Source organism: Microcebus murinus, chromosome 2 (assembly GCF_040939455.1).
Source record: "Microcebus murinus isolate Inina chromosome 2, M.murinus_Inina_mat1.0, whole genome shotgun sequence".
Taxonomy (NCBI): Eukaryota; Metazoa; Chordata; class Mammalia; order Primates; family Cheirogaleidae; genus Microcebus; species Microcebus murinus.
In genome coordinates, this window is record NC_134105.1 from 98999056 (window position 1) to 99012864 (window position 13809).

The 13809-nt window shown below is 44.7% G+C and overlaps 1 protein-coding gene across 2 annotated transcripts in view; it reads left to right on the top strand.

Moving 5' to 3' along the window:
- FCGR1A (Fc gamma receptor Ia) overlaps positions 1-8034 on the top strand; it is a 47984-nt gene extending 39950 nt beyond the window's left edge. For both annotated transcript variants that reach the window (XM_076000063.1, XM_012754124.3), the window contains exons 6-8: positions 5152-5403; positions 6389-6673; positions 7576-8034. In XM_076000063.1, the coding sequence (XP_075856178.1) occupies positions 5152-5403; positions 6389-6673; positions 7576-7874 (836 nt within the window). In that variant the 3' untranslated portion in view covers positions 7875-8034. The remainder of the gene's footprint in view (positions 1-5151; positions 5404-6388; positions 6674-7575) is intronic.
- Positions 8035-13809: the final 5775 nt, after the last annotated feature.

A 13809-nucleotide genomic window follows, 5' to 3' on the forward strand; every position in this document is an offset into this window, starting at 1 on the left:
AATCTCCGGTGATTATGGAGTTGCTATTAATCCATTTGCTTAGCTCCAGTAAGGTTTGCTTTATGAATCTGGGTGCACCTAAGTTGGGTGCATATATATTTAAAATTGTTATCTCTTCTTGTTGAACTATTCCCTTCACCATTATATAATGACCCTCGTTGTCTTTCACTACTTTTGTTGGTTTAAAAACTAAATCGTCTGAAATTAGAACTGCCACACCAGCCTTCTTTTGGCTTCTATTTGCTTGTAATATTGATCTCCACCCTTTTATTTTTAGTCTATATGCATCCTTGCAGGTTAGATGTGTTTCCTGAAGACAGCATATACTTGGCCTGTATTTTCTTATCCATTCAGCCAGCCTATGTCTCTTGAGTGGAGAGTTTAAGCCATTCACATTTATTGAGAGAACTGATAGGTAAGGTAGATTACTGTTCATTCTGTTGGGTTGGATGTTGTTGCTATGATTTCTGTCTTGAGCCATTGTAATATCTGGCCTTTAATATCTTTGGGTTTTGGTTGTTTTTATATTTGTGGGTTATTATTATGATGTTCCGTGCACAACACTGTTTTAAGTACTTCTTGTAGGGCTGGTCTTGTCTTGGTGAATTCTCTGAGCCTTTGCTTGTCTGAGAATGTCTTTATTTCTCCTTCATATATGAAGCTTAGTTTTGCAGGGAATAATATTCTTGGTTGGGCATTGTTTTGTTTTAAAAGAGTGAGAATAGGGCCCCAGTCTCTCCTTGCTTGTAAAGTCTCATTAGAGAAGTCTGGTGTTATTCGAATTGGCTTTCCCTTGTATGTTACTTGCTTCTTTTGTCTTACAGCTCTTAGAAGGGCCTCTTTAGTTGATACTTTGGTCAGTCTGATGACTGCATGTCGTGACATCTTCCTGTTTGCATTGAATCTCCCAGGGGTCCTCTGAGCTTCTTGAACTTGTATATCAAGATTTTGAGCAAGGCCTGGGAAATTTTCCTCTATTATATCTTCAAACAGCTTGTCCAACCCTTAAGTGTTATCTTCTTCCCCTTCTGGTAACCCTATGACCCTCACGTTAGGTTTCTTCACATAATCCCACAGCTCTTGTAGGCTTTGCTCTTTTCTCTTGTTTCTCTGCTCTATTTCTGTGACTGATTTATTTAATTGGAGGGTGTTATCTTCAAGCTCTGAGATTCTTTCTTCTGTTTGATCTACCCTGTTCTTGAGACTTTCCACTGTATTTTGTAGTTCCTTGAATTGATTCTTCATTTCCAGGAGTTCGGTTAAACTTTTCTTCATTGTGTCCATTTCTTTTTCCAGATCCTGGAGGCTTTTTGTGGTTTCTTTGTGTTGGTTATTGAGTTGTTGTTGCAGCTCTGTGAGTGTTCTTATGATCCACAGACGAAATTCCTCTTCTGTCATTTTGGTTGCCTGATTTTGGTTGGTGTCCGTTTCTAGGGGGCTGGGGCTCCTCTTTGGGGGAGAGTTTTCCATTTGGTTCTTCATATTTCCTGAGTTCCTTCGCTGATTTCTTCCCATATCGATCAGTTGTTGTTTCTTTACTTTAGGTTTTTGTTTGGGTATTCACACGCCTTGTTTAGTTTCTGAGCCGGAAGGTGGTGTCTGTGGGTGAGATTTGTCCACTCCGTCCTGATAAGGGTGTGCAGGATGCTCTCCCTGTCAGTAGGTGGCGCTTGTTTGGAGGAACAGGCTACACTGTTGTTATTATGCCTTGTTATCAGCTCTTGTTCCTGTAGAGAGAACTCTAGTGCCTCAGGTGGTGGGTGGGGCCCTGGGACTTCCAGGTGTGTCCTTTTCTCCCCTTCAATGAGGGCTAGTCTAGGAGAGAGTCTGGGCAGAGCTGGGTTGGGTAAGCCTGCCCTCAGGCAACACCAATGTCGTTAGCAGGGGTCAAAGTTCTGTTCTCTGCTTCCAGGCAAAGCTTTCAGGTCGGGGCTGGAATGGCCCGGCTCAGTCAGAGAGTCTGCATGTCGGGATGGGGCTGTCTGAGACCCGCAGTCTGGAGTGGGCCTGGCTTCTTTCCACCGTCCCCAACTCCGCAGCTACTGCTGGGCCTCTGCCCGAAGGCCAGACCACATGCCACCACTCCTCCCCTGGCTGTGCAACCTGCGGGGAGGTTCCCTACGTGGGAATGCCACCTGGGCTGGGTGCAGGGCCTCCCTTTGGGGGGAGGGTTGCCCTCTAGGATGCTGATCTGCCCCTGAAGGCACACACACTGCAGTAGGCTGTTCACAAATATCCCTTCTGTGCCCCGGGCAATGCGAGGCCTTGGTGCACAGGATGTGGTCTGCAGGTCTGACCTCTGGGTCCCAGAGTTCAAACTATATCCCCACCAGGGAGAGCAGTGCCAGTCCCAATTCACCCACAGGGAGCCCAAGCTGCGTCTATGTCTCTCAACCTCAGAGTCTGCCCCGTTCTCCTGGGATCACCGTGCCAGCAGCACCTGCGAGGGCTGGCAGGTAGGGAGCTCACAGTCTGAGTTCCCCTTAGTCAGCTGTAGGGTCCCAAAAGGGAAGGTCTCGTTCCTGTAGGTGCCTCTGGCTGGTGGCTATATTGTCTCTCTGTCTCTCTGGACAGCCGCTGGTAGGGTGGGGGAGAGGAGGAGGAGGCAATATGGCGTCTGCCATGCGGCTCAGGTCTGTGCACACGGAGGTGCCCTGAGGGAGTTGGGAGCCTGGTGCCGCGTCCACCACTGGCTTACTGCTCACTGGCAGCGGCCGTCGCTGGGCTGGTGTCGGCAGGTCTCTCCACTGGCTGGGGAGCCCACCAGCAGTCCGGGATGCAGGGGAGGGGAAACGGCCGATACTTCCCGCTGGTCTCCGGGCTGCTCCGGCAGTCCCAGCTTCCAGTTCTCCTCCCTGACCTCCTCCCGTGGAGTCTCCCGTGGTCTCAGGTACTCCTCCTTCGACCCTCATCCGATGTAGGCTCGTCTTCTTGCTTCTTTCTTCTGATTTCTGCTAGAATCTATCTTTTCTGCAGAGACACTCTGTTTGGCGGTGTTTCTCATCCGCCATCTTTTTTCTGACAATTTTTTACTGTCTGTCTTTTTCTTATTGACTTACAGGAATTCTTTATGTATTCTGGATATGAGTCCTTTTTCAAGTATTATAAATATCGTCTCCCACTTTATGTCTTGCCTTTTCACTTTCATTATGGTTTCTTTGGCTTTTTAAAAATATAATGAACAAAACTTGTTAATTTGACTTACAGTACAATACATCAAGCTTTCTGGTTGGTGCTTTCTATACCCAACTTAAAAATGCTGTACCCCAGTTAGTCAGCAGTGGAGGATTCAATTGCAGCTACACCGACTCTCAGTAACTTCAATTTAATCTGTGTATGCTGAGACCAAGAAAATATAGCTGGTTGGTGGACCCAAGTCCTAATCATATGACTTAAAATGAATGTCCCTTTCTTTCCAAGTTCGTGAAGATGGGAGAATGGCTTTTGAATAGGAAATTAGCAATGTCTGCTAAAAGCTGCATCCCATGAGTTTTGATATATAATACATTATCATTTAAAGTTAAAATTTTTAAATTTTAATTTTTTGCTCATGAATTATTTAGAAGATTTTTGGAGGGTGGCTTTTTGTTATTAATTTCTAATTTTATGGCATTTTGGTCAAAATTTGTGTTAAATATGGTATCAGTTCCTTGGTATTGAAAATTGCTTTGTGGCCTAGTACACACTCAATTTTTATAACTGTTGCGGGTGTGTTTGGAAAATACGGAAAATACATGACTTTTCTCTTTCTAAGGTATAGCACTCCACAAAATCAAGCCTATTAATTGTGTCACTCAAATATTTTCTCTCATTACTAGTGTTTTGATGGTTTCTGATGGTGATATATTAAAATTCCCCACTATATTTTGGTATAAAAAGCAAAGACGCCTGTGTGTTTGGGCAGTGTAGTCTTTGAACATCTCTTAGCTGAGGATGGGAGGAAGGCAGGGAAGAGTATTAATTATGCTTAGAAGCACTATGGCAGTATCCAAGACTGTGAAAATTATACTACATATGGCACTGGAACACCTGCCTTCCATCTTAGATAAGTTCTAGAGAAAAGGAAAACACTACTGTCTCTTCTCCTCTTTGTCCTCCAAGAACTTCATCTGTATTTAGCCAAACCAACTGCCCCTAGGCAAAGAAAATGAAGCATTTTGGGTTATGTGTAGATTTGTATGTTGAAAGGGAGGGCCCATTAGACTTGGAGCTTGTTTTTGCTAGCTACTTCTGCACATATGTGAGTATTCCTATCAGTTTAGTAGGATATGTACACCTGGATGTTTGCCATCCTGTGTGTTAGTCTTAGGATATGTGGTCCTATTAACAAATTTGTCAGGAGTTAGAGCATATTAGTTTTCCATTGCTGTCTAACAAATTACCACAAATTTAGCAGCTTAGAACCACACATGGATTATCTCTCAGTTTCCATGAGTCAGGAGTCCTGGCACAACTTAGCTGGGTACTCTGCTCAGGATCTTACAAGGTTGCAATCAGGATATTGACATTGCTGTGTTCCTTTTTGCAGTTCTTCCAAATTTACAAGGTCATTGGCAGAATTTGGTTCCTTGTGGTTGCAGGAATGAGGTCCCTGATTTCTTGCTGCCTCCCAAGGGGGGCTGGAGAAGCCACTGTCAGCTTCTAGAGAAACTTGCCTAGTTCCTCTCACAACATGGCAGCTTACTTCTTCAAGGCCAGCAGGAGACTCTAGTCTGTTAAAACAGAGTCTTATATGATATAATAAGCATGAGAGTGACCTCTCATCACCCTTGTCATTGTCTAGATGCAAGTCATGGGTTCCACCTACACTCAAGAGGATTATACAAGGAAGTGACTCATTGGAGTCATCTTAGAATTCTGCCTACCACTTGGAATTCTGCCTTACCTGTTATGTAAACTGTCTTTGTTCCAACCAACTTGTGAGATCATCAAAGGAAAGATAGGAAGGGGCTATGTGCACAGTTGCTGGTAAAGATTACTTTTCTTTCCATTAAAGCTAAAGATATTTGAGGAGAGGGGCATAGGCTTCAGATGTAGCAGAGCTCTGAAGTTGGAATGTTGCATGGACAAAAAAATAAGCCCCTAGGGTCAAGCTTTGGGCTCCTTGTACCTCCTCCATTGTGTACATACATTTTTGTCCACATTTTTCAGATTGGCTACTACTGCAGGTCTCTAGCAGAGTCTTCAATGAAGGAGAACCTCTGTCCTTGAGGTGTCATGGATGGAAGAATAAGCCAGTGTACAATGTGATTTTCTATCAAAATGGTAAAGCCTTGAAGTTTTTTCCTCAGAATTCTGAACTCACCATTCTGAAAACCAACATGAGTCACAATGGCATCTATCACTGCTCAGGCATGGGAAGGCATCGCTACACCTCAGCAGGAGTATCTGTTACTGTGAAAGGTATTGCATCTGAAAAGTCATAGAGCTATTGTCGTAAGGACCAGAGGGACCATCGTAAATCAGCTAAAATCCTCACTTTGATTTACAAGTGAAGAAACTGAGCTCTAGAGAGGTAAACTGCCTTTCTGAAGGCCACACAGTGACCAGTGGCTGGGCTGAGACCAGAAGTGAGTTCTTAGGGCCCAAGTGAATTGCTGTTTCCAATATACCACAGTGCCTCATCAATAATCACAGGAGCTAATGTCAAAGTCAGGCCATAGTGGAAATCCATTTAATCAATTTTATTTTCATTGTAAGGGGTAGAGATTCACACAAGGTAGCTAAGAGAGTTACTAGAAAATAATGCAATGGAATCTCATGAAAGTGCCACAGATATAGAAACAAGGAAGATATTAGGAACTGGTTATACTTTCCGTCTATCGCTCAATGACAATGTGACCTCTCTGGTCCCACTTCTTTCTAAGCATCTGCAAACTAGGCAGCTTCCTTTGTTCCAGTTTGCACATGGCCTTGTTCTGACTCTTTCACTCTTTCCTCTTAGTATTCACAACCAGTAGCCACTTTTTTCAGCCTGAAAAATAAGTTCATTCCTGAACAAAATTATTGTCCCAGATTACTTTTTGAGTCAGGAACACAAGTAATGAGTTGCTGAACTGTCAAGTGTATGGGTCAATGTTCGTTCCTGGTTGGCCATTGCCAAAAGGTCATGGTTATATAATAGATTGATCACGTGGACCACTCAGGGAAGCATGGACCATGTAGGGGTATTTTCCTCAATAGGATTGAGCAAGTTGGCAACTGTCATTATGTCTATTAGGAAACCCTAAGAATGTCTCTCTGCTGGAAGTAGGGAAAGTTATGCCTTATGATGTATTCTCCGGGGACAGGTTTTCCTGGGGGGGGGGGGGCGGGGAAGGTGTCTTTTTTGTAAAAAGAACCTTGACACTAAACAGGCAACCCTGTCCCCCACCAACTTTCTCTTTAGAGCTATTCCCACCTCCAGTGCTGACAGCATCCTTGGCACTCCCGCTCTTCGAGGGGAATCTGGTCACACTGAGCTGTGAAACAAAGTTGCTCCCACAGAGGCCTGGTCTGCAGCTCTACTTTTCCTTCCACATGGGCAGCAAGACCCTGAGGGCCAGGAACACATCCTCAGAATACCAGATACTCACTGCTAGGAAAGAGGATTCTGGGTTATACTGGTGTGAGGCAGCGACCGAAGATGGAAATGTCCTTAAGCACAGCCCTGAGTTGGAGCTTCAAGTGCTTGGTAAGAACAATGGGGGGTGACTGGCACAGGAGAAGGGGCTCCCTTTTTGCCAGCAGGACTGAGGTTTGTTAAACTGTTTCATGGCCCAGCCAGGGGGAGGAAGTCTTTTCAGGAAAAGCCCATGAGCAAGCCTTTTTGTCCTTGATTCAGAACATCACTATTCTCCTCACAAACTTTATTAAATTTTCTTTCTTTTCCTTTCTTTATTCTTTTCCTTTTCTTCCCCATGGCTTTCCTTCCTTTTGTCGTTCTGTCCTCCTTTTCTTCTCCTTTCTTCTTTTCTTTTCTCCTTCCCTCCTGTCTTCCTCCCCCCAACTTCCCTGCCCTCCCTGTTTCTTCTCTGTCTCTCCTTCTGCTTCCCTCCCTTCCTTCCCTCACCAACAATCTCAGAAATAATATACTGAGTTCTTCATATCTATTGGCATAGATCTGGCCATATAAAGACACTGGGGTGCAGTTCTTGCTTCGAGCAGTTCACATGGTGGATTTATAAGAGTGATTTTATAAACTGCACATATCTACCTGCCCAAATGTCTATATGAAACTGAGGTGGGGGGATTGTGAACTTCAGAAAAACAAGGCTTTGGGGGAAAAAGTTAATATTCAGCTGAAATTCATTTCAAGCATTAAATGGCATAGAAATAGTAGTTGTCTCTGAAACTAGGGAGTAAATCTACTGATAGGCCCCAGCAGTTAAACTATTCCCAGGAACCTGCTCCCTGTCTGTCCACCACACAGCCCAGCTGGAGCTACCTCTAGTTCCTTTCTGCCCCTGAAATTGCCAGTGCCTCCTTGGGGACAGGCACATCAGGTCTCAGCCAACCTTCTCTTCCAAACATAACTCAGCCAGATCCCTCTGATTTCTTAATAGCACTTCTTCGCTTTGTCTTTTTCTGTTTCAGGCCTCCAATCATCCACTCCTCCATGGTTTAAAATCCTTTTCTATTTGACAGTAGGAATAATGTTTTTTGTGGACACTATTCTCTGTGTGACAATACATAAAAAGCTACAAAGAAAGAAAAAGTGGAATTTAGCAATCTCTTTGGATTCTGATCGTGGAAAGAAGGTAACTTCCTGCCTTCAAAAAGACAGACACTTACAAGAAGTGCTAAAGTGTCAGAAACAAAAAGAAGAAAAGCTGCAAGAAAGGATACACCAAAAGAAGCCAAATGAGGAAGAGTGGCAGCAGCTTACTGTGTAGCCATGGATCTGCACAGTCCCCTGCCCCTTTCTCTCTGTGTGAGCACCAGAGCACAACAGCCAATGACATTAGAACTGTGGGTCTCATGGCATGTAACACAAATAAAGCAAAAAAAAAAGAGCTGAATTCAATAGAAATAAATTTGGAAATTTGGTAATTAGAGATGATTTGAAGTGATGCCTACTCTAAAGAAATCTTTAAACACTTGGAAGTCAAATGTAGCCTGATTATCCTATTAGGTAGTTTGAAAAATAATATATTTCTGAGAACGGGGTAAAACTTTGAGCGTGTACTAGAGATTAAGACAAAGAAACAGAGAAAGAATGAGAAAGAGAGGGGGATAGAGAAAGAGAAAGACAGACACAGAGACAGGAGGGGGTGGATTTCAGGGAGACAAGAGGGAATATTGTAGACCAAAAAGAAGAAAATAGAACTTACAAATGAGTTCTGAGGGACTGTTTGAATCAGAGAGCTCACACCTCTCTGTGTTCAGAATAATTCTTTTCTTTTTTAGTTTACTAACAGAGAATGTTTCCATACATGGTATAGGGATACAAGAGAGTAACTTATGATGAGAAATGGGTGCGTTATTCGTGCCCTTTCATTTGGGGCTTTCTCATAACCTCCCTATTTCCAGACATAATATAGATCTGGCCAGTGCCAGTCCCTTGCCACATAAGAAGGAAAAATGTAACTGCTGCTTTCCCTAATAAATAAATCCAGATCTCCAAGCATGACACTGCAAGGGGAAACTTCAAGTGGGAAGAAGCAGTGATACTATAAAGTGCCAGCTCTTACCTCTAGAGTCTTACTTTACCCTTCTGGTTTTCTGGGTAATTACTCACTAGCTTCAAGAAATGCTGCTCTCCCACTTGGGATATAGTTTGGAGACAAAATATTTTTCTGCTACTCTATAACATAGCTGAGATAAAAACTGAAATATATGCATAAGACTTTACTAAAAGCTTGAAAAAGAACAAAAAGAGTATAGCAAACAAACCACATGATTTTAGATTATTTGATTAACAAAATGTAGCTTATCTGCCAAACAAGGATGCATCCTTGCCCAGCCTCCATCCTGGCTCCCCATGGCAGAGGTCACCTTCAACACCAAGCATCTAGGAGCACCCTCAAGCAACTTGGGGCTGGAAGTAGATGCAACAGCTCCTGAGCCCACTGCTTTCCTGTCTGTGGACAATGCGCCTATTCTCCCCTTCACCTTCAGAAAAAAGTACAATAATTGTCATCTCAATAGAAGCACAGCATCTCCAACATTTGTGTTAAAAGAAATGGTCACATATACTAGCAGGAGTTTTGTTGATTGCATGTAATGTTTTTATGAACTGGGAAAGCAAGAAAATGAGAATTATAGGGAATGAATCCCATAAGAAAGTGGCACAAAGACCCCCTATAGAAGACTCTAGCCTGAGGAGTTGGAAATTGAAGCAGGAAGTGACATTGATATTCAGAAGAGAGAGCTCTGCTTACCCTTACAGGGCAGACATAATTTCAGGGAAAGGGAACCCTAGGAGTAGAAGGTGGGAGGGCAGCGCTGATCTGGACAAAGGGCTATGACCTGCAGTGAAACTAGATAAGGCCAGTCACTGCTAAAGCATCACAAAGTGCTTCCTCCATCCCAACCTCCCCACTCATGCTTCCTCTTCAGATTTTTCTGTGCTTATATCTTTTTTTTTTTTTTTTTGAGACAGAGTCTCGCTTTGTTGTCCAGGCTAGAGTGAGTGCCGTGGCGTCAGGCTAGCTCACAGCAACCTCAAACTCCTGGGCTTGAGCAATTCTGCTGCCTCAGCCTCCTGAGTAGCTGGGACTACAGGCATGCGCCACCATGCCCGGCTAATTTTTTATATACATATCAGTTGGCCAATTAATTTCTTTCTATTTATAGTAGAGACGGGGTCTCGCTCTTGCTCAGGCTGGTTTTGAACTCCTGACCTTGAGCAATCCGCCCGCCTCGGCCTCCCAGAGAGCTAGGATTACAGGCGTGAGCCACCACGCCCGGCTCTGTGCTTATATCTTTGTCACAATTACTTCTTGTATGTACTTTAGTACTTAAATAATTGATTTGATTAAGCCAATTTCTTAGTTGAACAATTTGCATTCCAATCAATTTCTGGCTTATAGCTGTCCCAGGGACAGGTTCTTGGAGTCCCCCAGATTGGGGCCTATGTGCCTGTTCCCCAAGCCTCAGGGCTGGGCTGATCAAGGCCTGGCAACATTTCATACCTTCTCTCTGGCACTTCTCCCTATCTAAGGGCTCACTCTTCTTTATTTTTACTCCAACCAGTACTGGAAAGAAACACAAAAATCACTTGACCCTTTTGGAAAGAGAAGCCCAAAGGAACCTGGATCCCTTCCCTTGTTCACCATCCCCCACCTTTGGGGAAAGCCCATGTATGTGGGTGGGGAGGGGGGCTGGTAGTGGTTAACTCCATCTGGGGACAGGGAAACCATAAGAAGGAAAGTGAAAGTCTCAGGCCCGGTGCAGTGCGGTGGCTCACACCTGTAATCCTAGCACTCTGGGAGGCTGAGGCAGGAGGATTGCTCGAGGTCAGGAAAGTGAAAGTCTCTCTAGGTTTGTCCTACAGACAAATTAACAGGCACCCACAGGGAAAGTTTACCTCAGTGTCATTTTTGCAATAACTAAATCCACTTTATTTCAGACATAAAGACAAATGCACTGATCAATTTAGATTCTTCACACCAGTTTTTTAGTTTGAGGAGAGTAGCAAAGCTGAAACAAATCAAAGAGATGGTTGTGTACCCCAGCCTTTGCAGTAGGAGTCTTGGCCTTATCACTGGGGAAGAGCCATTCTGTTCTTATGGCCTGTGTGCCACCACTAGTCAGTCCCACATCTCCTCTGCATACCCCAGAGGTCACCTGCAGGCAGTTCTCCCAAATGCCTCAGATTCTCTTGGGGACCCTCTGTACCAGCTGGCATCCAGGGCATGCCAGAAGTCCCAACAAGGCAATAGATGTCCCCCTACCTCAGGATCTGCCCCCACCTTTCCTCCTAACCACTAGGGAAGCTAAATCACAGTATAATCCAGTTGGGGCCTGATGAGAAAAGAAAAGGACTATAACCCAATAGAGATACAAAACCTAGCCTACATTTACCCACAGGAGCCTGGAAATGTACATAGGACTAGATTCTAGAGGTATTTGATCAAGGGAGCCAGAACATAAAGTTGGATAGAGAAAAGTTTATTGACTTGGGAGTTCTTTCCTGAGATACAAGATTTAGCACCATGGCAAAAACCCCAGGAGTTGGTGCCAACTCATTACTAAGATGGTTCCTAGAAGAGTGGAAAAAGTTATGGCCAATATTGAGTGAAGCTTAAATGCCAGTATGATCCTGGAAGACAATGAAGAAAGGGATTAAAAAGCTTAGAGAAGTGGGCATGCTCCCATGAGTATACTTTGTACGGCCAGAAGATCTGCCAGATGATTATGTTTCATGAAAGGGTCTAAAAGAAATATCATTTACCAAGGCAGTAAGGAACATATTGGTGAGAAGGGCATAAGAATTTCTAAAATATTCAATGGTGGCATTCCTATAACAAAGGCTGAGGGTAGAAGGGGAAGTCATAGAATTTGGCTCACTGATAACAATGGGGGTGATAAGATTCTAAAACAGATGCTATTTATTAACCATCAGAAACCAGGAAATCACAGTCAGCATAATGACCAGCAAGGTTAGAGAGACATCCAGGAAAGCCCGACCTCCAGAATTAAGGAAATGATTAATAGAACATGGAATCCCCATGAGCACAAACAGATTGGCACTCAACAAGGATACTACTAAGTTTATAACGGCAGAAGAAACCAAGAATGTATGACAGAGAGGTTAATGTCAGTTTTCAGACTCAGAAACTATTAACTGAAGAGGTAGCTGGGTGCCCAGGATAAAGGACGCTGAAATACCATGGCAAGTACCCAAGGTCATTTAATTCACATAACTCTGCACTGGAGAAAGGGGACTACCCAAACAATTTGTGGAGTATTAGACACAGGGTTTGAGTTGACACTGATACTTGAGAACCAAAGCATCAAACAGCTTTCTTGTTAGAGTGGGGTCCTTTGAGGTCCAAGTAATAAATAGAGTCCTGGCCATGGTCTGGCTTGCAGACTTTGTTCCCATGTTGAGATGTTCTGAACACTGGTGTGTTGTAGAGAGGTAGGGCAGAATTTATACAGACCATTTTCTTTCAAGATCTTGCTTCTTTCTTACTCTATTATCAAAAATGTTTGGCTCCTGAGGGAGAGTTTCATGAGAGCAAAGCAAAGAGAATGTAAGAAATATTGATAACAACTGCACTTTATTTCATCAAGGTAACAAACTTACGCACAACTCTACACCTGCTCTATTTATGTGGGTTAGGCTGGGTTATGTTAAGGTAACAACTCCAAAATCTCAGTGTCTTAAAACAACAAAGGTTTGTTATGTATTCATGTTATATCAGTCAGTTGAGAGGGGTGATAAAAGTGCCATTATCTGGATCACAGCCAGTTGTTGCCTCAGAGTGAAGGAGAGTTTTAGAGTATCTCAAACCAGGTATTAAATGTTTCACCCCAGAATAGGCACACAATACTTCTAACTCATTGGTCAGAACAAGTTACATAGCTCCACCCAACCACAAAAAGGATGTAAAATCCTACAGAAAGCATAATGCAAGAAGCTGAAAATATTGTGTGAACAGCATCAATGCTATCTCAAAGAGTATTTAAGGTATGTAAAATAATGCTGGAAAATATCAACTGGCTTCAAAGAACAGTCTCCCTGCATTTTCACCATTGTCAGTAACCGACAATGGTCGATATCTCATTCATCCATGACTCCGTCTATTTCTCAGTTGCATAACCTGCATGATTTCAAAAAGAAGATGAAAAGCTCTTTTACTTCTGATAGATCAACGCTGTGTCTTCAACTAAAAGGAACACATTGAAGATAAGTCAGTGTTTTGTATTGTCTTGAACAATTTAGAAAAACTGTTTCATTATTTTTGCGAAGAAAGTACTGGATACTGTAAATCCATATTCGTATTTTTGTTTGCAAATCTACTTGCTGTCTCTCACCAATCATTTCTCTCTGTTCCTATCAGGATGTGTCGGTAGATTCAGTTGTAAATAACCTACTTAACAACCGTCAATAAATACGCCTTTTTCAGCTCAGCGGAAGTGGTCGCTAGAATCGCGCCGAGGCAGCCTCAGAAGCGGGTGGAGGCGTCGTGCGCCAAGCGGGTCTCGGGGCGGGCCGCGGACGCCACCCTGTGGCTGCCTGTGCACATTGCAGCCCTCGCCCGCCGCTGGGGGCCACCGCCGCCATTGCACCGGACCCAGCTGACGCGAAAGCTGATCGGCGCATGCTTTTCCGCAACTTCGCTCCCAAACCCTGTGAGAAACTTTTCTTTTCCAAGAGCCTGCAGAAACGAGAAACTAGCTCTAGAGTGGGGCGGCGGCAGTAGGCCGATTCCCCCCTGTAGGGGGAGAAGCCACCAACTCATGGGGGGCCCCTAAAAATCCGCACGTAATTGTTTACTGGGGGCCACCTGGAGTGAGAACCCAGCAGCAGGAGGGGAGGATCGCGGGAAGCCGTAGTGTGCGTGGACCCGTGGCCTCCCCAGGCGCGTGGCTGAGTAGCACCCTTGGCTAGGCCTACCCGCCGGCTGTCTGGCCGCGGCGCGGCGCCACCGACCCAGCCCGACCGTACGGGCCGCAGCCGCAGCCGCCGCCGCCTGGCGCAGAGGCTGCTGGGGGCGCCGCACGTACAGGCCGCAGGGGCTGCTGGGGGCGCCGCGCTACAGGCCGCAGGGGCTGCTGCGGGCACCGCGCGTACAGGCCCCGGGGGCTGATGGGGGCGCCCCGCGGCCTGCGCCGAGCCGAGCGCTGAGAAACCAGGAAGGGGAGAAGGGCTCTGGC